The sequence below is a fragment of the Salmo salar genome, chromosome ssa03 (genome assembly GCF_905237065.1).
Source record: "Salmo salar chromosome ssa03, Ssal_v3.1, whole genome shotgun sequence".
NCBI lineage: Eukaryota > Metazoa > Chordata > Actinopteri > Salmoniformes > Salmonidae > Salmo > Salmo salar.
Genome location: NC_059444.1, coordinates 51,998,407 through 52,023,425, shown reverse-complemented (window position 1 = coordinate 52,023,425; position 25,019 = coordinate 51,998,407). Strand labels below are relative to the sequence as shown.

The 25,019-nt window shown below is 42.1% G+C and overlaps 1 protein-coding gene across 1 annotated transcript; it reads left to right on the top strand.

The window, feature by feature from the left end:
* The first annotated feature begins 606 nt into the window (after window positions 1-606).
* On the top strand, window positions 607-23,945 carry tlcd3b (TLC domain containing 3B). The gene is made up of 7 exons (XM_014192353.2): window positions 607-1,266; window positions 3,514-4,153; window positions 4,330-4,413; window positions 7,779-8,004; window positions 8,463-8,558; window positions 8,920-9,029; window positions 20,373-23,945. The coding sequence occupies exons 2-7, from the start codon at window positions 4,029-4,031 to the stop codon at window positions 20,647-20,649; spliced, it is 918 nt and encodes a 305-aa protein (XP_014047828.1). The 5' UTR covers window positions 607-1,266; window positions 3,514-4,028; the 3' UTR covers window positions 20,650-23,945.
* The last annotated feature ends 1,074 nt before the right edge of the window (window positions 23,946-25,019 follow it).

Genomic DNA, 25,019 nt, shown 5'->3' with positions numbered 1-25,019 from the left:
CAATTTCAACGTGCTTGATAACTGGTTATTATGCCTATTGCATTATAGCCCTAATTATATGATACTGAGATATTATAATCAGTTTATACATATGACAAATGTGTATTATCCTTCAGTAAAGTGTTATCCAATTTATCACACATTATTGTACAGCTTATCCGTTTCAGGTTGACCCCAACTGCAGAGGTTGTGCAAATTAGATTGCTTCTGTATTTTCTATCCAGGTGCTAAAACATTTCCAAGATCAGACATGTTTAGGGAGCTATAGACCTATTTAAGCGCTGTAGGCTGACTTGTTTAGCGGACCCCACTGTTTGTGGAACTTTTACAGTCTTATCTGATTGAGCATAGCTACGTTCATTCTCAAAATAGTTAAATTAATAATTCAAACCCATGGTTTGACAACTTGCAGTTTGATGTCTTATAAAAACGAAGGACTTTTTTCCCTAGCCAGCTTGATCTGAAAGTGACTCGGGCTATTATTAGTCCGTTGCCCTTGAAAAGCAAAATATTTTATCCAGGGACAGCTGTAGTCTATCACAACACGGCTTGTCCTAGGAGTCATAGCCAATGAGGCGACCTCATCCGCCAATTCCACTTGGATATTAGCCGACCATACCCCGGAGCAAGGGGGAGGAGATAGAGGTGGTAGCGAGCTGGCTATGTAGCCGGCTTAATGGCAACACTTTAGCCACAGCGTGACTGTATCATGCATACACTAGGATTTTTCTTCCTCTAGACTGTTTGCTGAAATTAGTTGTAGGACAGGTCCTAAAATAATCTGCAGCGAAGACTTCACAGTGAATGTATCGAATATTATCGGCCAGGCAATAGGGTCGGTCGATATGGCGTAACGGTTCAGATATCAGTAGGTTAGTACGGCGGCCAAAGGCGAGAAGAGCGTTGCCCTCGCAATATAAATCAAAACACTCAAGCGAACCATCGACTTCAAAAGCATTTCGCCTCTCGGAAATAAAATTGCTGAAGCAGCGAACCGACAGGCAGCACGTCGGGCGGGAGTCATATTCTGATTCGGACCAAGACAGAGGACCATACGGCAGAAGCGGGGAGGACACACACACATCAATTTGTCTTGCTTGACGCACGTTCTCATTTCTTGCAGATATCCCGAATACGGAATAAGACAAAACGCAAAGAGAATGTGGAACAATTCTCGACTTGAAGGCTACCACCAGGACCAAACACATTGATTTCCCCTTGATCCGACCGACCGGGCCGCAGAACGGGACGCCGCAACAACCAAATGTAAATTTAGCCTATCCATCTCTTCTTGTTTTACTCTCCCTTTTAGTAACCCCCCAACACCCAACTCTTCTTCATTCTCACCAACCCTGCTCCGAGGTTAAACTAAGAAACACCATATGTCTGTAATAAATGTTGTCTGTGTGTGTCGCAACGGTCACGTTTTAGCCTATACAGGCCTGAATAATCTGTCATCCATCGCATGTTGGTTGGTAAGCAAGCATGCATTGTCTGTAAAAAACTGAAGCCAGGCTAGACAATTTATCCCTTGCGTGCGTGTGTTGTTAATACACGAACCGCGTGCCACACAACCTGTTACAAGCTTCAATCACTCTTGTGCATGAAACGACTGTAAGGTAAAAATGTATCGAATGCAAATCTAGCGAGCTCGCAGTCACACTCATCGTTACATTGATTTGTCCGTTTTTTTTTGTAGTCTACACTGGCCTACAGTAGCTAGCAAGCAAACATGACAAAGGTTAGCCTATGCAGATTTGGAGCCGTGCCAAGACCGGCACAAGTCTCCCATTTTTCAAAACAATATGTTGCGTATTGTTGTTGAGTTTACTCTTATTTAGTGCAAAACAGACTTGTCCCGATATTTTTTAATAGAGGACCGTGTTACTTTGGCTACTTACGCGCATTGCGTATTTTGACAATTAAGTCTGAGACACGTTTTTGCATGGGCCTGCCAGCTAGGTTTTGACGCAAACGAGCCTGTGTTTTCTGCCAAGTTAGCGATATAGCAACGTCAAGATATGCTTGGGGTTATTTAGGGGGCCAGTGGTTTTATCCCCCCCCATGTAAATTGCTGGTAGTCTACCGTCAGGAGGTGCAGTCTATGCACTGCTGCGCTGAACAAAAGAACACAGCTAGCCAAGATAAATCTGAAAGTTGTTATATTATGCCCAGATAGGCTTTTATTAAAACCGCATGCAAGTGCACCCATTTGTTGGTTATGGGATGAACCTGTTGTGATTGTGCATCACCTTCCCCAATTGTCCAACAGCCTAGGATGGAACAATAGGCCCCGCCCCAACATCCTCTTCCACCCAACCCCTCATATCCCATCTGTACTGTAGGTACTCCCCATTGTCAACTGTCCTTCCATCACCTCTCTCTCTAATTCCCTCTCTCCCAGCTGTAATCTGTCTAAATCTCCTGCTTTTCTAATCCCTTTTTAAATCTATTTTGGTTTCAGCCACCTTTTTCTTCTCCACCTATTCATCCTGTCTCTCTCCGGTCCCTCTGTGAGTACATGCATTTACCTAGAGAGCAATGACAGTGGAAAACCTAAATGAATTCGTTCCCCAATGGAGTCAGTGTATAGCTGGTACAGCCAGCGAGCGACACATGACGCCTACAGCGTAGTCAATGGATTTGTCAGCGTTTGTGAGATTAGAGTGTAGTGTAGGGCTGTCTACACGCAGGGTAATTATTTAAGTACGATTTTCATCATGTTTTAAAGGCTGTATGATGACACTGAATAAATGTGACATTCATAGAAACACTACGCGGACAGTTGTATATGTGGATATCTAACGATGTTAATCGTACTATCCTTGCGTCATGTTTAGTTCATAGAAATCATCCCTGCCAGTGGTCCCAGTTGACCGTTATTTATTATCTGTGATTAAACAGGAAACGGCACGTTAGTTGTGCAGGGCTTAATGATGTTGATGGCTGTCGATGGTAAAATCTGTAGCACGAAAACAACTGTTTTAGCAGTGAATTTATGTGACCATTACATCGGTGCATGCTGGCTAACGCACTTATATACAGCAATCATATCCCAGAAAGCCCCTCAATCCCTAACAGGTACCATATACCCACACATATAAATCAGGAATGTACACATTGTAAAATATTATACGGTATTCAGAACGTGACCTACCCCTTGCATCACATTTTCATACTAGGGAGACCTGACATTCACGATCTCCCCCTATCTGCAAGCAGGGCCAATAACAACACGCCTTATTGTTATCGGAATTGAACCAACCAATAAGAGTGCTTGAACATTAAATACACATTTCTTTAGAGGCAAGTGGGAACAACCAACCCTGTTACACATACCTGATTTCTTGTACATTTACTGCACTCTTAATCAAGGTCTGTGAAACGGATTTGATTGATTTTTCTATTTTTTTTCTCCCTCTGTTCCTCATCCCCCCATCATCTCTGTCTGTTTGCTCTCTCTCTCTCTCTCTCTCTGTCTCTCTGCCTGTCTCTGTCTGTCTGTTGACCCAGAAGCCACCCAGGCCTCTGCTGGTTATGAGCAGGGGGTTGGGAGGGAGGTGTGGGGAGTTAACAAACATACCACCCACGGCTGTATCGTAGCCCTCTCTTTCCTTATGTATCTGTTTTATTAACATTGACCGTAACCACTAGCAAGTCCATTTTCATTCCCAGAATATCCCCAAAACTAGCCTGCTTAAAAACAAATGCAGCATTTGACCACATACTGCATTAGCATAACATTACTACCAGCATAACAGTATTATTAGCATAACATTACTAACATTTGTGTTCTATTGACAATACTTACACGCTGCCACGCATTTTAATGCTATACCTTCAGCCATCTAGCAGCAAGTGATAGTTGGAAACTCTGCTGCAATAGCTTTGAAAGTACCCTGCATAGATCAGTCATTCAACCTTTCCCACTTGTCAAGTGGTTTTAGGGCAGTAGTGAGGCACCTGTTGAGACACACACACACACACACACACACACACACACACACACACACACACACTCTGGGACCATGCTGAGCATCCTGGCTGCCGGCTCCATCTTCTTCCCGGGCCTGTTCCTGCTGTCTAAGAGATGCCTGAAACAGGCCCCAGGCCTGGGCTTGAGCGAGGGAGACGCCACCATCGTGTCTGCCAGGTACACACACACACTTACAAGTCAGATACATGAGTCAATGTGAGGACTATGCCTACCTATGGTACCTTTTTATCTTATGCTATTCTGCTTTGCTTGACATTTTTAATACTATTCTGTGTTATGGGTAAAAATATGTCAATTGAAACCCCACTCTCTGACCTCTCTCTCCCCACTAGGCTGGTGTCATCCATCCAAGCCATCATGGCTTCCTCAGCTGGCTACATCATCGCATCCTCCTGTGAGGACATCATCGAGGATCAGTAAGTACAAAATAATGATAAGGCAGTAGTAGTTGCTGTAAAGTTGTGTTCCAGGTGTGTGTGTGTGTTTGCAGGCACCTGCACAGATGGGCTCTACTTGTGCAGAGCACATGCCTCTTTGCCCTTCCAGTCTCTGAAGTGCCCTTTGTTTTGGGTGTACAGTCTTTGTCATTGTTGTTCTGAACCCACTGCCCGCATGTCATTGTTAAATATGTCATTTAATTAGCCATTAAGATGTGGCCATCTTTTATGTAACTAAATAATCAGTCATAATTGCTCAACGAGTCATTAACCGCAGTTACGAATGTTTTTTTAGTTTTTTTGAGCACTTGCCCCCCCCCCAAAAAAAAAGTCTGTGCACGGCCCTGTGTGTGTCTGTCAGAGGTGTGACCTCTAAAATATTTGGGTCCTTAACTACACAGCAAATTCTCCAGTGTTAAAACGACACTAGCTAGGTTTCCATCCAATTGGCGACAGATTTTTCATGCGAATATTCTAAAATCTGCATAAATAAAAATATGCATGTTTTCCCACCAATAGTGTGTTTCCACCAAATGGACTTGTTGCAGATAAAAGTCAGTGTGTGATGACGTAGTGCACACAAAATGTGATTTTTCACTTAAGTTTTCATGTACCGAATAAGTCTAAAGTTCAATGTTTTTCCATCGTATTTTAAACTCTACGGATAGTTTTGTCACAAAAAAAGACCGGTCTTGGCACGTGCGCTCTAGCCAACAGCTTGCAGATACAGTGAGATTTATTATTTTATTTGTCAGACGGCCTCATGTCACCAGAATAAGACCCTTGATATTTATTGGGAAGGAGCATCAAGATAACCATGTACTTTCACCAACCTGTGAAGTTAAGCATCATTTATTTAATCTGAAGCTTAATAAACTGCATGATTTCCTGAGGACCACACACCATATCATCGCGTGACTCCAAGTTTACTTTGATATGATGGTTATTATATAAATATTTGCACATAAAGCAGTTTCCACCACCATTTCTCACAAAATTATTTTTACCAACACAAAAAGATTACACGATGTCCAACGAACAAATTCTTTCGGCATTTATAAAATTCTACCTAAACTACCTATTTCCATCACAGCAATCATTATTTTTTTTTTTATACGGTATGACTTTACTCGCATAAACCTGTGGATGGAAACGTGGTTACTGACAGTGTTAAATTTAACACTGGACTAGTGTCTATACGGGTCTACACTTTTCAGTGTTAAATTAACACTGCTTAGTGCTGACGCTGTTACACTTTGTCAGTGTTAGGGAATTAACACTTTTAGTGTTATGCAATAACACCCCCTATAGTATTTTTAACCATTACGCAAAGAGGTCCAAATCTTTTGACAAGGTCGCTCGTGTTGGATTAAGGACATTACAAGTCTTTTAATGCCACATGCTCTTATGTAAGCATTTCCAGACTTCAGGACTGGCAGCAGACATGCTCGAACTTTAACATAACCGTAGGCCAATTAAACTGGTACAACACTTCCACTCACGGGTGGCCAAAAGCAACAAATTGAAAGCTGCACCCCCACTTAGCCACTCCTCCAATATAATTTCTCAGTGTGCCTTGCCTTTTCGAGTGAGTTGTAGAGTTACACCCATGACTGTATTTGTTGGTGACAGAGACATGGTGGTTGAATTTGTTCATTTTCAGTCCTGTGGACTTCACCAAATGAGTTCCTACTGTAGACAAATGTTATCATTAAAATTAAGCTCTTTAGGACAATACATATATCAAAAGGACTTAGTTTGATAGCCAAGTTTTACCCTACCACAGTGGTGTTAGAAACCTCTTGGTTTACAGGCCACATCAGGCCAAGTCACATTCTGCTGGCTTGCAAAGTGATATGATTCCTATTGGAATTCAGCCAGTTAGGACATCCAACATTTGGAATTTTTATTCACCCGCAGCTGCATTCAGAATGACTGTTAGGGTTAGTAACAAACTTTTTTGGTCCGTGACCCCATTTTGATATTAAAAATGTTTCGCAACCCCACCATGTAAAAAAGTGATGTAATCAGCGACCAATGTTAACTTCTTTAATTGGCGCTATGACAGTCTGTCAAACATTGATTTGTAATAAGGTTTCAGTCTAAAACAATCTGAAGTAGGGTTTAAAATGCACGCGAAATCCTCTAGAAAAGAACCATCATTGATCATGTTTTTTTTTTCACCAGTCTGATTTACTGCCTGGTCCTGTCCACTCTATTCTGTGGGACACAGAAAACACGTGTGTTTTTGAAAGTCTTATGTTTTCAGGGGTCATAATATTTTGTAGCTTCAACCATTTAAAAGTTAGAGCAACATTTCTAGGAAGAAAATGGAAACTTACATCTGTGTTTCTCCACCCCCAGAGTTTCTTTTGCGACCTAACAGAGTTAATTTAACTCCACAATCAACACTAGAAATGTGACATTGAAAAATCTACATTTTAACTCTGGCCAATTTACTGTGCATGTTTAACTTTCGATCCAAATAAAGTGTGTGTGTGAGATAATCTGTCATTCTCTCCCTGCTCACCTTGTCCTTGTTAACCAAATTAGTATTTAAACCCAATTAACCTCTCTTTGTCCCAAAGCCAGCAGCACTATTTTAGTATCTGTAATGCAGTCACTCAGAAGCCAGAAACCTAGACTGCAGCATGCTGCTATGGAACTGTAGGAGTAGCTACTCAAACTTGTCTCCACTGGTTTTACAAATGCAACTTTGTTAACGGTGGACTACAGAAAAACTATATGAAATGCACACAGTGTCATGTTTTTGGTTAGAGGAGGAAGGTTTGTTTTTGGTTGAAGGAAGAGGAGGATTGGAGGAGAGGAAAAGGAGAGTAGGAAAGGAAGATTCTTTAGACTAGTGAGATGCTGTGATTCTCTGAGTCAGACACTGTTGTCCTAAGAACTCACAATGTGACACAGCTGCTCTTCTTAACCCCCCTCCCTCCCTCCCTCGCTCCTCTTCCCCCTCAGCTCTCCATCAATTAGGAGGAGGAGAGAGAGGAGGGAGACACTGCCAGTCACCGACTCCCTCCCTCCGCCCTCATTTGCCAGTCAAAGTCGGGAGGTGCGAGTGCCGGCTCATTTGACTACCAAATCACGAACCCATCCAAATCACGCACGTGCCCAGAGCGGTGCATCCTGGCCAGTCACTTAACCCCCTGATGTCTAGGCTGGAGCCTCACTGAAATAGGCAATAGTGTATTTATATGGTAGTCACATAGGCAGCTACAGTGTACACATTGTTGCATAGAAAATAAACTGTTGCACCTTCTCTTTCTTTCGTTCTCTCCTTTCTCACTTTCTCTGTCTCTCTCCCCCGTTGCGCCCCACCTTTCCAGACACTGGCTTACCAGTACCTACATCCTGTTTGCGGTGCCCTACTTTGCGTATGACATCTACGCCATGTTCCTGTGCTACTGGCACAAGCTGCAGGTCAAAGGGCACGAGGAAGAGGGCGGCAGGCCTAAGCCAATGGGCTCGGCAGTGGCCAGCTACCTGCGCAGAGAGTTCCTCATGGTGCTGCACCACGTCGTCATGGTGACCATCTGCTTTCCCGTCTCCGTGGTAACTATCGCTGTAACTAGGGTGGCTTTAGCGGACTATTTTGTTAGTCTACCGTGGCATGGTCTGTCTTGTGTCTAAAAGGGGAAAAAATAACTCATTGTAAATTATATACATGTACACACACTAACCCTTTAAGTCTTGATAGAAAGACATGAACCGTTGGTGATTTGGTTTCTGATCGCTAAAATTGTCCCTAACCGGCAGCCATCTGCAGACTAGACTCTCTCTTGCTCCAATCCCCATCTGCCTCCCGTTGCTACTGGCAGCGGCATGGGCAGCCAATGTTTAACATCCCTTCTATGGACACGTGTTTTTAAGGGGAGATGAGGTGTGCGTGTTTGAGATTTTCTTTCAATGGTCTGTCTATAAACTTTATCAGCCATATCATGGCCCTCTCTCATCTCACTCTTCCCCTCTTTCTCCCCCCACTCCCCTCTTTCTCGCTCTCTTTATGTTAGTTCTGGAGGCAGGGAAAGGGGGATTACTTCCAGGGTGTCATGTTCATGGCTGAACTCAGCACTCCGTCCGTCTGCCTGGGGAAAATCCTCATCCAGGTAATACTCACTCCTCTACCTCTCCCCCTCCTCTTTTAACCCCTGTTCTTTCTTCCGCTCTTTCTCTTGCTCTTTCTCTCTCCTTCCCTTGCTCTTTCTATCTCTTTCTTCCCGCTTTGTCTCTCTGCACCTCTTCTTCCTCAGTCTCTTACTCTCCTGGCAGCAGTCTAAGAACCTTGAGTCTCTCAAATTTTGAAGTGCTCACTTACTAGCTTTCATGTTAACATTCTTGTCTCCTGTGATTTTGGGTTAACATTTTACCCAAGCACTTTCTCTGTCCTTCACCCTGCTCTTGTTTTTTCCCCTCCCTTGTTCCTGCCCTCTCCCTCTCTCTCTTTCTATCTCTCTTTGTCCCCCTCAGTACAAGAAGCAGCACACTCTTCTTCATAAAGTGAATGGCGCTCTCATGCTGGTCACTTTCTTCATCTGTCGAGTTCTGCTCTTCCCCTACCTCTACTACGCCTACAGCAGGTAACATACTGAACTCTACCTGTCTCTGTCTGCCTGTCTCTGTCTGTCTGCCTGTCTCTGTCTGTCTGTCTGCCTGTCTCTGTCTGTCTGTCTGCCTGTCTCTGTCTGTCTGCCTGTCTCTCTGTCTGCCTGTCTCTGTCTGTCTGCCTGTCTCTGTCTGCCTGTCTCTGTCTGCCTGTCTCTGTCTCAAATCAACCTTTATTCGTTCACATGCGCCGAATACAACATATCTTTGATAAGATGGCGCCGAAGAGGATGGCTGACGTTTTACATGCTCCTAACCAAACTGCTATTTTGTATGTTTTTCTTTTGCGTTTAACTTATTTTTTACATAATGTTGCTGTTACCGTCTCTTATGACTGAAAATAACTTCTGGACATCAGAACAGCGTTTACTCACCTCGAACTGGAAGAAACGTTTTCCTTTAACCTGTTAGGGCTAGGGGGCAGTATTGACACGGCTGGATAAAAAAAACATACCCGATTTAATCTGGTTACCACTCCTACCCAGTAACTAGAATATGCATATACTTATTACATATGGATAGAAAACACCCTACATTTTCTAAAACTGTTTGAATGGTGTCTGTGAGTATAACAGAACTCATTTGGCAGGCAAAACCCTGAGACATTTTCTGACAGGAAGTGGATACCTGATGTGTTGTATTACCTTTAAACCTATCCCATTGAAAAACACAGGGGCTGAGGAATATTTTGGCACTTCCTATTGCTTCCACTAGATGTCACCAGCCTTTACAAAGTGTTTTGAGTCTTCTGGAGGGAGATCTGACCGAACAAGAGCCATGGAACGATGATGGCCCATTAGACACCTGGCGCGCGAGTTCATGTTGGGTACCCTCGTTCCAATACGTTATAAAAGAGTATGCATTCGTCCACCTTGAATATTATTCATGTTCTGGTTAAAAAGGCCCTAATGATTTATGCTATACAACGTTTGACATGTTTGAACGAACGTAAATATATTTTTTCCCCTCGTTCATGACGAGAAGTCCGGCTGGCTTAGATCATGTGCTAACAAGACGGAGATTTTTGGACATAAATGATGAGCTTTTTTGAACAAAACTACATTCGTTATGGACCTGTGATACCTGGAAGTGACATCTGATGAAGAGAATCAAAGGTAATGGATTATTTACATAGTATTTTCGATTTTAGATCTCCCCAACATGACGTCTAGTCTGTATCGCAACGCGTATTTTTCTGGGCGCAGTGCTCAGATTATTGCAAAGTGTGATTTCCCAGTAAGGTTATTTTTAAATCTGGCAAGTTGATTGCGTTCAAGAGATGTAAATCTATAATTCTTTAAATGACAATATAATATTTTACCAATGTTTTCTAATTTTAATTATTTAATTTGTGACGCTGACTTGACTGCCGGTTATTGGAGGGACACGATTTCCTCAACATCAATGCCATAGTAAAACGCTGTTTTTGGATATAAATATGAACTTGATAGAACTAAAAATGCATGCATTGTCTAACATAATGTCCTAGGAGTGTCATCTGATGGAGATTGTAAAAGGTTAGTGCATCATTTTAGCTGGTTTTATGGTTTTGGTGACCCTGTCTTTGAATTGACAAAACATTACACACAACTCTTGTAAATGTACTGTCCTAACATACTCTAAATTTATGCTTTCGCCGTAAAACCTTTTTGAAATCGTAAAACGTGGTTAGATTAAGGAGATGTTTATCTTTCAAAGGGTGTAAAATAGTTGTATGTTTGAAAAATTTGAATTTTGACATTTATTTGGATTCAAATTTGCCGCTCTTGAAATGCACCTGCTGTTGATGGAGTGCACCACGGGTGGCACGCTAGCGTCCCACCTAGCCCATAGAGGTTAACTAGTCCGACGAGAAGGATATGCTGCTTTCTCAGGAACAGGCCCAAATCCCCGTCATTTGCGTGAATATGGGAGTAAAGGGGGGCGCAGGTTGGGCTGCCTTCTGAGAATTCGTAGGTGGAGCGAGTCAACTCCCACTGCCAATCCATTCTATTGGCTAACGTGCAATAAAATTGATGACCTACGATTTAAGATTATCCTTCCAATGGGACATTAAACTGTAATATCTTATGTTTCACCGAGTCGTGGCTGAACGACGATGCGGATAATGTAGAACAGGCGGGATTTACCATGCGCTGGCAGAACAGAGAAGCTACATCTGGTAAGACGAGGGGTGGGGTGTGTGTCTATTTGTCAATAATAGCTGTTGCGCAATGTCTAATATTAAAGAAGTCTCGAGGTATTGCTCGCCTGAGGGTAGAGTACTTCATGATAAGCTGTAGACCACACTATCTACCAAGAGTTCTCATCTATATTATTCGTAGCTGTCTATTTACCACCACAGACCGATGCTGGCACTAAGACTGCACACAACCAACTCTATAAGGCCATAAGCAAACAAGAAAATGCTCATCCAGAAGCGGCGCTCCTAGTGGCCGGGGACTTTAATGCAGGCTAACTTTTTATGTTTTACCACATTTTTACCAGCATGTCACATGTGCAACCAGAGGGGGGAAAAAAACTCTACACCAACTTTACTCCACACACAGAGATGCATACAAAGTTCTACCCCGCTCTCCATTTGGCAAATCTGACCATAATTCTATCCTCCTGATTCCTGCTTAAAAGCAAAAACTAAAGCCAGAAGTACCAGTGACTCGCTCAATACGGAAGTGGTCAGATGACGCAGACGCTACGCTACAGGACTGTTTTGCTAGCACAGATTGGAATATGTTCCGGGATTCATCCAATGGCATTGGAGTATACCACCTCAGTCATCAGCTTCATCAATAAGTCCATCGACGACGTCGCCCCAACAGTGACTGTACATGCATATCCCAACCAGAAGCCATGGATTACAGGCAACATCCGCATCGAGCTTAAGGCTAGAGCTGCCGCTTTCAAGGAGCGGGACACTAATCCAGACACTTATAAGAAATCCCGCTATGCTCTCAGACGAACCATCAAACAAGCAAAGCGTCAATACAGGATTAAGATTGAATCCTACTACACCGGCTCTGACGCTCGTCGGATGTGGCAGGGCTTGCAAACTATTACGGACTACAAAGGGAAACCCAGACGCGAGCTGCACAGTGAACGAGCTTACCAGACAAGCTAAATGTCTTTTATGCTCGCCTCGATGCAAGCAACACTGAAGCATGCACGAGAGCAACAGCTGTTCTGGATAACCGTGTGATCACGCTCTCGGTAGCCATTGTGAGGAAAAACCTTTTAAACGGGTGAACATTCACAAAGCCACGGGGCCAGACGGATTACCAGGACGTTTACTCAAAGCATGCGTGGACCAACTGGCAAGAGTCTTCACTGACATCTTCAACCTCTCCCTGACCGAGTCTGTAATACCTACATGTTTCAAGCAGACCACCATAGTCCCTGTGCCCAAGGAAGCAAAGGTAACCTGCCTAAATGATTACCGCCCTGTAGCACTCACGTCGGTAGCCATGAAGTGCTTTGAAAGGCTGGTCATGGCTCACGTCAACAACATCCTCCCGGATACCCTAGACCAGGGGTGGGCAACTCCAGGCCTCGGGGGCCTGATTTGGTGTCACACTTTTTCTCCATCCCTAGCAAACACAGCTGATTTAATGAAATTGCATTCTAAACTGAAGATCGTGATTAGAGTCAGGTGTGCTAGCTGGAGCTGGGGCAAAACTGTGACACCAATCAGGCCCTCGAGGTCTGGACTTGCCCACCCCTGCCCTAGACCCACTCCAATTCGCATACCGCCGCAACAGATCCACAGATGACGCAATCTCAATCGCACTCCACACTGCCCTTTCCCACCTGGAGAAAAGGAACACCTGTGAGAATGCTGTTCATTGACGACAGCTCAGTGTTCAAAACCATAGTGCACACGAAGCTCATCACTAAGCCTGGGACTAAGGACCCTGGGACTGAACACCTCCCTCTGCAACTGGATCCTGGACTTCCTGACGGCCCGCCACCAGGTGGTAAGGGTAGGCAACAACAAGTCTGCCACACTGATTCTCAACACTGGGGCCCGTCAGGGTTGTGAACTTAGTCCCCTCCTGTACTCCCTGTTCACGCACAACTGCGTGGCCAAACACGACTCCAACACCATCATTTAAGTTTGCTTAACAATGCTGACGACACAATGTGGCCTGATTGACGACAACGATGAGACCGCCTATAGGGAGGCGGTCAAGACAGTCGTGAAGAGGGCACGACAAAACCTTTTCCCCCTCAGGAGACTGAAGAGATTTGGCATGGGTCCACTAGATCCTCAAAGTTCTACAGCTGTACCATCCTGACCGGTTACATCACCTTCTTGTACGGCAACTGCTCAACATCTGTAAGGCGCTACAGAGGATAGTGTGTATGGCCCAGTACATCACTGGGACCAAGCTTCCTGCCATCCAGGACCTATATACCAGGCGGTGTCAGAGGAAAGCCCATAAAATTGTCAGACTCCAGTCACCCAGAGACTGTTTTCTCTGCTACCGCACAGCAAGAGGGACCGGAGCACCAAGTCTAGGGCCAAAAGGCTCCTTAGCAGCTTTTACCCCCAAGCCATAAGACTGCTGAATAATTAATCAAATGGTCACAGGACTATTTACATTGACACCACCTCCATTAGCTTTGTACACGGCTGCTACTCGCTGTTTATCATCTATGCATAGTCACTTCACCCCTACCTACATCTACAAATTACCTCAACTAACCTGTACCCCCGCACATTGACTCGGTACCGGTACCCCCTGTATATAGCCTCGTTATTGTTTTATTTTTTTACTTTAGTTTATTTGGTAAATATTTTCTTAACACTTCTTGAACTGCACTGTTGGTTAAGGGCTTGTAAGTAAGCATTTCACGGTAAGGTCTACACTTGTTGTATTCGGCGCATGTGACAAAGTTTGATTTTGGCTGTCTTTTTCTGTCTGAGTGCTTGTCTGTTCCCAACTGTAAAAACATGTGTTTTTGGAACATGAGTCGTTATGTTTCACAGTGCTTTTAACAGTGTTTTCAACTTACGTATTTGACACACTTTGACATACTGCGTGTACAAAAGATTAGGGACACCTTCCTAATATCAAGTTGCTCCCCCCCTGTTCTGAGGACAAAGGTTTAATTTGCTGGTCCATGTTGACTCCATTGCTTCCCACAGTTGTCAAGTGGGCTGGATGTCTTTTGGGTGGTGGACCATTCTTGATACACACAGAAAACTGTTGTGTGAAAAACCCAGCAGCATTGCAGTTCTTGACACACTCAAACCGGTGCATCTGGCACCTAATACCATACCCCCGTTCAAAGGCAAATTTTTAAAAATAAATCTTGCCCATTAACCCTCTGAATGGCACACATACTCGATCCATGTCTCAATTGTCTGAAGGTTTAAAAATCCTTCTTTAACCTGTCTCCTCCCCTTCATCTACAGTAAGTGAAGTAGATTTAACAAGTGACATCATTAAGAGATCACAGCTTTCACCTGGATTCCCCTGGTCAGTCTGTCATGGAAAGAGCAGGTGTTCCTAATGTTTTGTACACTGTGTGCAGGACTACATTGTGTATGTTTATTGACACAGTCATTATTATTCAATGTGTCCTAACCTGGGATTTGAACTCACAAACTCTTGGTTCACGGCGTTCCGATCTTTGTGCTACGTCATTACGTCGGTGTCAACTGATTTCACCTGTATTTCTACACTTTGGACATCAAAGTGAATCTCAGCTTTGTTTAAAATACACTCAAGGAAAAACGATTATATTTAACATAGTTATTCAGGAGTAACATAACAGAATAATATGCCACACAAACACAGAGCACCCTCAAATTACTGAAATAAGTCAATGGAATCAATGATGAGAGAATAGTCAGATTAACTGATGACTAAAATAGCAGTGCAGATGGCACTCTTGTTAAGTGCAGAGATGTACTTTATTATAGGTTATTAATGTGTAGGGAAGTGCTACAAACTGTGGTGCAGCAGATAAATCAGTGTACTTCAAATCCAGAGGTTGTGAGTTCAAATCCTAGGTGGAGTCATATTTTAGCTAAACAGCGTACTACCCCTTACTTTAAAACCACTAGAGCTGTCCCCAACTAAAGAGAATCTTAGTCGACCAAGAGTTCTGTTCTTTCAACCAATCCTTTGGTGTAAATTTTAAAACGTGTGTTCTTCAATATGTAGACACATTCTGTATTTGATCAAATCAACTATATTCACTGAGTTTGTCTGATGCTTTAAGCACACCGATTAAATGATTAATAAATGACTAGAGGGAGTCCGACCAGCAATTGAATTGATTTGTGCCAGGCTCAGACTTGCTGTGTTAAAAAAAGACAGTGACTGTGTGACTAGCAACCGTTGTCTCTCTCTCCTCCCTACTGCAGTGGCCACCACAGTGTTTATCGCTCTGTCCGTGTTGCTGATGCTGCAACACAATTACAGCCATTTCTGACTGAAAAGTTCTGTTACAGAAATCCCTCATCCGTTTAGGAGAAACATTCCCTATTACCTCAAACCTTGCTCTTGTTACGTGACACATGTATGCATCGCATGCACGTGACCAATAGTGCCTGACCTATAGCATATCATAATCACATCATTAAATTGGTTAACAAACTCTGAACACGTAATAGCAAAATGGATGCAGAGGATGTGACAAACTCGAAAGGGGGATATGTTTAGGCTACTGGTTGCTCAGGTGGTAAAGGGGAAGTCAGATGTGTGGAATAAATGTGACTAGTTGTGGAAAATACTGGAGATTAATAAAAATAAGGTAAGGAGCCAGCGCTGCATAAATATTGTTTGCCAAACAGGTGTTAGATAACAATATAATTTGACTGTTTGGAGCAATGTAAAGAACACTAAATAAATTAAGCGTACCAGAGTCTACTTTTTATTTTATTTTTTTATTTTTTTACAGTAAAGACTAAACAGTCGCATTCATTCGTAAATGGAATGGTTTGTTGTTTAAGCTAATTATTCAAGGCTTGCTTTATTTTATTTGAAAACTAAAATGCTGGGTTGCATTTTACATCATGAATGTCTCATGCTGTCTGACATGAACAAATAAATTATTGATTGATACAGTAGGCTACATAAGTATTGAAATATAGGCCTAAGTAAGTTAGTGTTAAGACTAAACAGTGGTGGTTATACAAGGCTGCTGTACTAAGCATACTAATAATAATGACAAAGCAAAGATTAAAAGGAGCTGAATTTGTGAAATTATTGTGACGCTTGCTGCTCACAGAATCGGTAGGCTATTAAACACTCAAACTGGCAACAGAAGTAGGATCTGTCTTATTTCTGTAGATCTATTGATGATTTATAAGGCACATTTAAAAGTTAGGCTATTGATTTATAGATTTAATTAAGTTGGGGTTCCTCTCTCCTCACTTTTCTTAGACAATTAAGGCAAGGTCTGTTTTCTCGTCTTCTAACTCTGCTACTGCCTCAACCGCATTGTTCTCAACACCAATATGTTGGTTAACCTTTCTGGGAAGGGGGTTCCGCTAGCAGAACTCCTGGCCTACAGCCAGTGAAATTGCTGGGCGCCAAATTCAAACAACAGAAATCTCATAATTAAAATTCCTCAAACATACAAGTATTATACACCATTTTAAAGAAACTTCTCGTTAATCCAACCACAGTGTCCGATTTTCAAAAAGGCTTTACGGTGAAAGCACACCATGCGATTTATGTTAGGTCAGCGCCTAGCCACAAAAAAACCATACAGCTATTTTCCAAAGGAGAGGTGTCACAAAAGTCAGAAATAGCGTTAAAATTAATCACTAATCTTTGATCTTCATCTGGTGGCACTCCCAGGTCTCCATGTTAGACAAATGTTCATTTTGTTCGATAAAGTTCATCTTTATGTCGAAATACCTCCTTTTTGTTTGCGCGTTTAGTCCAGTAATCCAAATGCACAAAGCGCGGGCACAAAGTCTAGACAAAGTCAAAAAAGTTCCGTTTGACTTTATAGAAACATGTCAAACGATGTTTCTAATCAATCCTTAGGGTGTTTTTATCATAAATATTCAATAATGTTTCAACTGGACACTACTGTTTTCATTAGAAAGGGAACAGAGCAAGCGCTCACGGCCACGTGCGTGACTAAACTAAAGGCTTTCACCTGGGCCATCTGCTTGGAGTGCTCTTATTCGCTCCGCTTTCACAATAGAAGCCTGAAACAACTTCTAAAGACTGTTGACATCTAGTGGAAGCCTTAGGAAGTGCAATCTGACCCCACAGACACTGGATATTCGATAGGCATTCACTTAAACTACAAACCTCAGAATTCCCACTTCCGGGTTGGATTTTTCTCAGGTTTTCGCCTGCCATATGAGTTCTGTTATACTCAGACATTATTTTAACAGGTTTGGAAACTTTAGAGTTTTCCATCCAAATCTACTAATTATATGCATATTCTAGCTTCTGGGCCTGAGTAACAGGCAGTTTATTCTGGGCACGCTTTTTATCCAAACTTCCCAATGCTGCCCCCTATCTATAAAGAGTTAACTTAGCTATTATGCACATAGCAACATGGTCTAGAAAAAGGCGCCAATTCAACAGCGCACTGTGTTTTAGAACCGCGGACAGCGACCACTATCCAACGTGGGAGAAAGTGCAATTTGTATTAGTGTTGCACCATTGTTCTTATGTAATATACAATTTCAGTAGTACATGTCAGAGTGATGGACTCGAAGGCCTCCACAATGGATTAGTCCACTCAGACAGGCGCGAATCAGACGGGTGTCTTGTACACCATGAGATATACAGTTGAAGTCGGAGCAACAGTTCTGAATCTTCTCCATTTGTAGACGATTTGTCTTACCGTGGATTGATGAATACCAAGGTCTTTAGCAATGCTTTTGTAACCTTTTCCAGCTTCGTGCATCTCTATAATGCGTCTAAGGTCCTGTGAAAGTTGCTGAGATCGTGGCATGGTTCACACTAACCAATCTTTCTGGAGAAGAACAGATTTGTCAGTAACCAGGCTTTGTGTGCCTTAATTTAAAGGGCAGGGCACCTGTGCAACCCACAACTCCAAACTCATCTCCTTAATTGAAACACCTGACTCCAAGTATCTTTTGGAGAAGGCGTTCCGCTAGCGACTCACCTCAACAACATCCGGTGAAATTGCAGAGCGCGAAATTCAAATTACAGAAATAGTAATACTTAACATTCATGAAAATACAAGTGTCATACATCAAAATAAAGCTTACCTTCTTGTTAATCCAGCCGCTGTGTCAGATTTCAAAAAGGCTTTATGGGGAAAGCACACCATGCGAAATATCTGAGGACAGCGCCCCGCACACAAAAGCATTAAACATTTTTCAACCAGGCAGGTGCGCCACGAAAGTCAGAAATAGCGATAAAATAAATGCCTTACCTTTGACGATCGTCTTCTGTTGGCACTCAAAGGTCCCAGCTATATCACAAATGGTCCTTTTGTTCGATGAAGTCCGACTTTATAGCCCCAAAAACTCAGTTTAGCTGGCGCGCTTCATTCAATAATCCACCGGTTTCCCTCCTTCAAAATGCATACAAAATGAATCCCAAACAAGTCAAACAACGTTTATAATCAAACCTCAGGTACCCTAATACGTAAATAAACAATACAATTTAAGACGGAGAATCGTTATTGTCTTTACCGGAGATGAACAAAGAACGCGCTCTCATCCACATGCATGAAAACACTATAGAAAAACTACAAATTCTAGCTCATTTTTCCAAAAACAAGCCTGAAACTCTTTCTAAAGACTGTTGACATCTAGTGGAAGCCCTAGGACCTGCAATCTGGGAGGTTTTCACCTCATATTAAACACGACAGTCATTGGAAACAGTGGTAGGCTGAACATTTTTTTGTTGTTGGATGGTTTGTCCTTGGGTTTTCGCCTGCCATATCAGTTCTGTTATACTCACAGACATTATTTTAACAGTTTTAGAAACTTTAGAGTTTTCTATCCAAATCTACCAATTATATGCATATACTAGCTTCTCGGCCTGAGTAACAGGCAGTTTACTTTGGGCACACTTTTCATCCAGACGTCAAAATACTGCCCCCAAGCCCAAAGAGGCGGTTCAATTACTTTTTCCAGCCTGCACTGTGAATGATTACTCAATGTCTTCAATAAAAATGTGAAAAGTACAACTGTTTGTGTTATTAGTTTAGTCAGATTGTGTTTGTATATTATTGTGACTTAGATGAAGATCAGACCACATTTTATGAGTAATCAATGCAGAAATCCAGGTCATTCCAAAGGGTTCACAAACTTTTTCTTGCAACTGTATGTATATATATTTTTTTGCTACTAAAGAGGCTGTTGGTCTACTGAGCTCTATCAACCAAACAATAGACCAGTTGACTAAATGGGGTCAGCCCTAAAACAAACACCATTTCATTACTTCACTTATAATGGTTGGTGATGGTTTGCGACAATCTGTGACCATCACGTGATGTCCTGACGACTGGTAAAACAAATGCCTTACAAACGTCTTAACATGATCCCAAAACAACTTGAATTTCACGATCTTATGTGAAGTAAATGTGACAACCTGTAAAGCAACGAGATAACATGAATCTACACGTTACAACACGAGTACATGTGAAAACATGATCTTGTGGGAAAAAAAATGTGACCCATGGGGATGCAAATATAAAACCACACGTGACATGTCAGCACATGTGACATCATGTTTTCACATGATTTTACATGTGAATTGCTCTAAAAATACGTTTTCCCATGTGAGATGTTGTCACGTGTAGTTTGATGTTATCACATGCTGCTTCACATGTTATCACATGCTGCTTCACATGTTATCACATGTTGCTTCACATGTTATCACATTAGCTTAACAAAATGACGATCACAATGTGAAATGCATGTATTTTTTCCATAAGGGAAGCATTCTTCCTTGATTATTTGTATTAAATCAGATTTGTTCAGTTTAAAGTCATTAGCCATAAACCAACATCCTTAAAGATAGGGGTGGCAGGTAGCCTAGTGGTTAGAGCGTTGGACTAGTAACCGAAAGCTTGCAAGATCGAATCCCCGAGCTGACGTGGTAAAAATCTGTCGTTCTGCCCTTGAACAAGGCAGTTAACCCTAGGCCGTCATTGAAAATAAATAAGAATTTGTTCTTAACTGACTTGCCTAGTTAAATAAAGGTAAAAAAATAAATTGCTAGCTTGAGACCAGGTGTCTTGTTTTAGAACTTGTTCAAATGAACAAGTTTGCACTAAATACATTTAAAAATCTGGGTAAGCTTGTTAGCTAGCAACATTTAAGTGAACATTAACCCTCATTCCTCCTCCTCCTTCTGCAGGTATGCCTCCATCCCCCTCTACACAGTGCCCTTTGGGGCTCCCTGGCAGTACAACGTGGGGGCCTTCTGTCTCATGGCCCCACAGGTCTACTGGTTCACCCTCATCTGCAGGGGCGCCTTCCGCCTCTTCACCGGGGCCTCGCGCTCCCGGCCCCCGGCTGCACTCAACAAGCCAGATGGGGGCTGCTGCCCCGGCCAGGGAGCCCCTTTACCTCCCCCAGCCAACGGCTACAGTCCCGTCCCCCACCAGGCAGACAGAGAGACCGACACGCACTGAGAAAGAGGGAGGCAGAGATGGAGAGGAAGAGAGATCACTGTGGGGACGGGGCCAGCCAGACCAAGCCGGGGGAGGGAAGACCAAGGTCTGTCAAGGGAATCTATTGTATTGTATTGCAATGACACTGTAACCTAGGAGAGAGGGAGAGAGAGATTGTTTCTCATCCTCTACCACTCTCTCCCTCCCTCCATTGTCCCTTTAGATTTACACGGACCTCTGGAGGAAGAGAGAGACAGATTGAAAGAGGAGAGGGTAAAGAAAGAAATTAATAAGAGAGAGATGGAAGCATAGACAGGAGAAAGACTTGTGAAAGGGCAAGTATTTAAATATTATGTGTCTGTACACACTGATTTCAAACAATGGGGGAAAAAATGAATGGATTGAAAAGCAAAAGGATGAGAGAACACATTGAAGAGCAATAGTGATAGAGTGATGCAGAGAAGAATACAGGCGGATTGCAGAGAAGAATACAGGCGGATTAAGCAGGAGTGATAATCTTATTTGACTGAGTTAAAGGAATAGATAAAAAGTATTCTTCTCTTGAAAGAGATTCAACTGCTGTTCTAGATTAGGGAAGGATACAAAATGAATATCAATGTATAGAAATGTAGTAAATGATTATTTGGTGACCAGTTGATTTTGGTGACTGCAAAAAGGGGGACAAAGACAATACCAGTATTTCAACTTGTGATCCTGGTACTGTATTATTTGTCCACCAAGATGATCCACTCTGGATTGATTTGAGTGGGTCTTGGGAAATGACAGATGGACACGCAACAGCGCCTCTGGTATCGCTTCGTTCAGCCTTCTCTCCCCTCTGAAATTGTCTTTCTCCCTTTTTCTCCTGTTAGAAAACTAATGTGGGAGGAGGGGAAGGGGGTTTATAATAGATGAGTAAATGTCATTTTAGGTTTTTATATTGCTCTCATTCAAAGCATTTATTTATTTATTAATGTTGATCGTTTTTTTTTTATTTATGTGTTGTGATTTCCTCTTGTACTCGCTCCCCACTTCAATCAAAAGAGGAGAGGAAGAGAGAGAGAGATTGAATGTTGGAGAGATTCATAGAGGGGGAGAGAAGGGAGGAGTAGTAGACTCAAATGGGACAATGATGCAGCTACGCTGTCCCAGTCAGCCACCCAAGTTGAGTAACGCTGGAAGGCAGTCTTCAATACACGACTGGGTGGGTCTGTGCAGCTTACCAGATCTTTGCATTACCTGGAGAGGTGTTTAATGTCTCAGACCCCCCCCCATCAACATGATATAATGATCGGGAACACTGCTATCATCACCATGGGTCTGTAATGTTAGGGAAGGCTGTTGTGGAATGAAGGTCTCCTGCAGCCTAAACAAGATAACCACATTTTAGAATCTAGATGCATTCTACAGGCGTTCTACAGTCCGCTGATGTAAGGGATTCCTAGATGATCTGAAGCAGTATTGTGAAGGATTTAGAGAAAGTAAGTTGTTGTAGTGTGTTCAACGGTATGGATGGAATTTGAAGTAGGTTGCACTGGCAACTGTGGTACTCTCTCTTTTATGCATTGAGGGATTTGTGCGATAGGACCGAAGAAGAAACACATTGACAATGCACTGAGAGAAGGGACTGATAAGGTTGGATGGGGGTGGGGGGGCAAATACAGCTTCCAAGTTCTCATTTTTCACCACTATTTCAACCACTATTTTGTTTTATTTGGGATTTTAATTATGTTTTGGTGCCGTTTACTCATGTTGTGCAATGGCACCAATGTAGCTATCTACTGTATCTAAGGTTGTTTCATAAACGCCATTTGGGACGAAGCCTAAGTCAAGAGGGTTGAAATGTGGTCCTTGAAGCTCAATCCCAAGGTGAACAGACCTTGAACACTTGACCACTGCCTTGGGTTGTGACTTGGAGTTGGTTGACATTGGGACTCTACTAGCCTGGTCCCAGATCTCTCTACCGGTACATGGAAGAAAAGTGAACATAGGGACTACTGTATAATACGCTGGACTATACTTATTGCATCAGGCTGTTTTCTGCTGTATAGCTGCATGATAGGAATGAGAGAATGGCTTTTTGACCATTGGCCAATATTAACCTGGGAACACTGTAACACTTAACTTAGTTACTATTTACAATGGTCAGTTATGGTACTGTTTAAAATGGCTTATTGAGGACTTATTCATCTCCGCACCCAGAACCAAATCAGTTACTCGATTTTTAACATTTTGTTATGTTTATGATATTTTTTAAATTTTCATTCATGCTTTATAACTGATTTAAAGGTACATTGGCAAATTGTACGATCAACATTATTTTCCATGCCAAAAAGTAGACCGGCAAGGGGTATAAACTGTGGAGTTGATCATACAAATCAAATGATATTCCTCCAAAATGAATTATGTTCACAAATGTCAGTTGTAACAAAGATTAGGGTCGAAGTTCAGCTTTACAGCGTGATTGAAATGTAAAGGCAGTGTTCCTCATCTGACTGAAAGAGGTCACTGAAACTGCCACTGAATATCATTTGCACTCGATTGCAAAGTTTAGTTCCAGAAGATGCGCGTTGAGTGAGTGAGATGGGTGTTGGAGTTAAAAGACAAGATGGTGGTGATTTAAGCCAAAACTGTATCTTCTTCTAGTGTCTAGTGTTGCAACTGACCCCCTTTAGTCTATTATAAATGATGCCTTCATGTTAAACCCTATGAGCAAAAAAATGTCTTTTCACCAGTTTTTCTCACTGGGAAGTGTTAACTCCCAAAAGAAGAAAACATTCATTTTACCAGTTTACATGTCCTCTGTCATGGAACGTATTACAAAAACAAATCTTCCATATTGTTTGTTTTATTTTATTAATTTATTTTAATGTCTCTGTTATTTATTGAATGGGTTTGAATGTACATACGAATACATGTATACATTTATATATATCCTGTACGTATGGGATTGTTGACTGCTGCCTGACTAACCGTGGGCTCTACTGTGTAAACTCCTGTCTGTATCTGAAATGGCAACCTGTTCCCTACATCGTGCACTACTTTTGACCAGAGCCTTGTTAAAGTAGTACACTACAGTATGTAGGGAACACTGGGGTGCCGTTTTGGACGCAGGACTGTTCTGTTGGCTAACATGTACTCTGCTCTCCTCTTCTGCTCTGACTACCAACATGACATCATGACTCTACCGTTCTAGCACCACTGCACTGCTTTTCAAAATAAGCACCAGTCTCATCGTGGTGAAGAACTTTGAGTGAAGTTTTGCTTTACATGCAACAGATTGACAAATAAAATCCTCCCCATTGTTTGTGCATAAAGGAGATTCCTGGAGTCCATTTATTTCATTCAAGAATCACTATACTTTGAACAATGATATCAATTGAAATGGTATTCATTGAACAATTCTCTCAAGATTGCGGTTGGGTATACTTACTACTGTCCATGGCCCACATTCATAGAGTAAGTGCTGATCTAGGATCAGGTCCCCCCCCCCCCCCGTCCATGGAATCGTATTCATTATGATCTCCAAAAGCTAAACTGATCAGAGATCAGCACTTTGTCTGAGACACTTTATGAATATGTACCCAGGGCTCTGCAATTCTGTTTCTCAAGGGTCAAAGTAGGACTACTGCTGGTTGTTAAATACTGCCAATCCTGTCTGAAATGCATGTCATGTCTGTACCTATATTTAGAAAAGAATGATTTCATTTTTATTATAGCTCAATTTGAGGGTAGGCTAGTCTGAAACTTGAGTGGGATTCTGAAATGGAAAATATTCTAGGCTACTGTATTATATTTTCATATTGTATTTTAGTTGAACATGGACTAATTCCTTTTAGCAGATAGAAATATAACATTAGTTTGTGGAGAATTGTGTACAGTGCCAATAGAAAGTCTACACCCCCTTGAACTTCTTTCTCATTTTGCTGTCTTAAAATCCAATCTAAGAAGGGATTCAATTAGATTTTGTTCTACAATTCTACACAACCTACTCCAGATATTCAAAGTGAAAGAAAGTTCTAGAACATTTTCCAAATTAAGAAAAAAGAACTCTCCATCCCCCTGAGTTAATACTTGGTGGAAGCACCTTTGGCAGCCATTACAGCTGTGAATCATTTTCATTAAGATTATACCAACTTTGCACAACTCTTAGGGCATTATATATCCATTTGGTCAAATTTGCTCAGGCTCAGTACATTTGGTTGGGCATCATTGATGGACAGCTTTATTTAAACCTGATTTAAAAAAAAATAAAAAAAAAAAATTTTAAGCAGGACTGAGACTAGACCACTCAGGAACACTTAACACCTCTTGGAAAGCAATTCTGGTGTGTATTTGGCATTACATTTTGTGATATTGTCTCGCTGAAAAATAAACCTCTATCCCAGGTT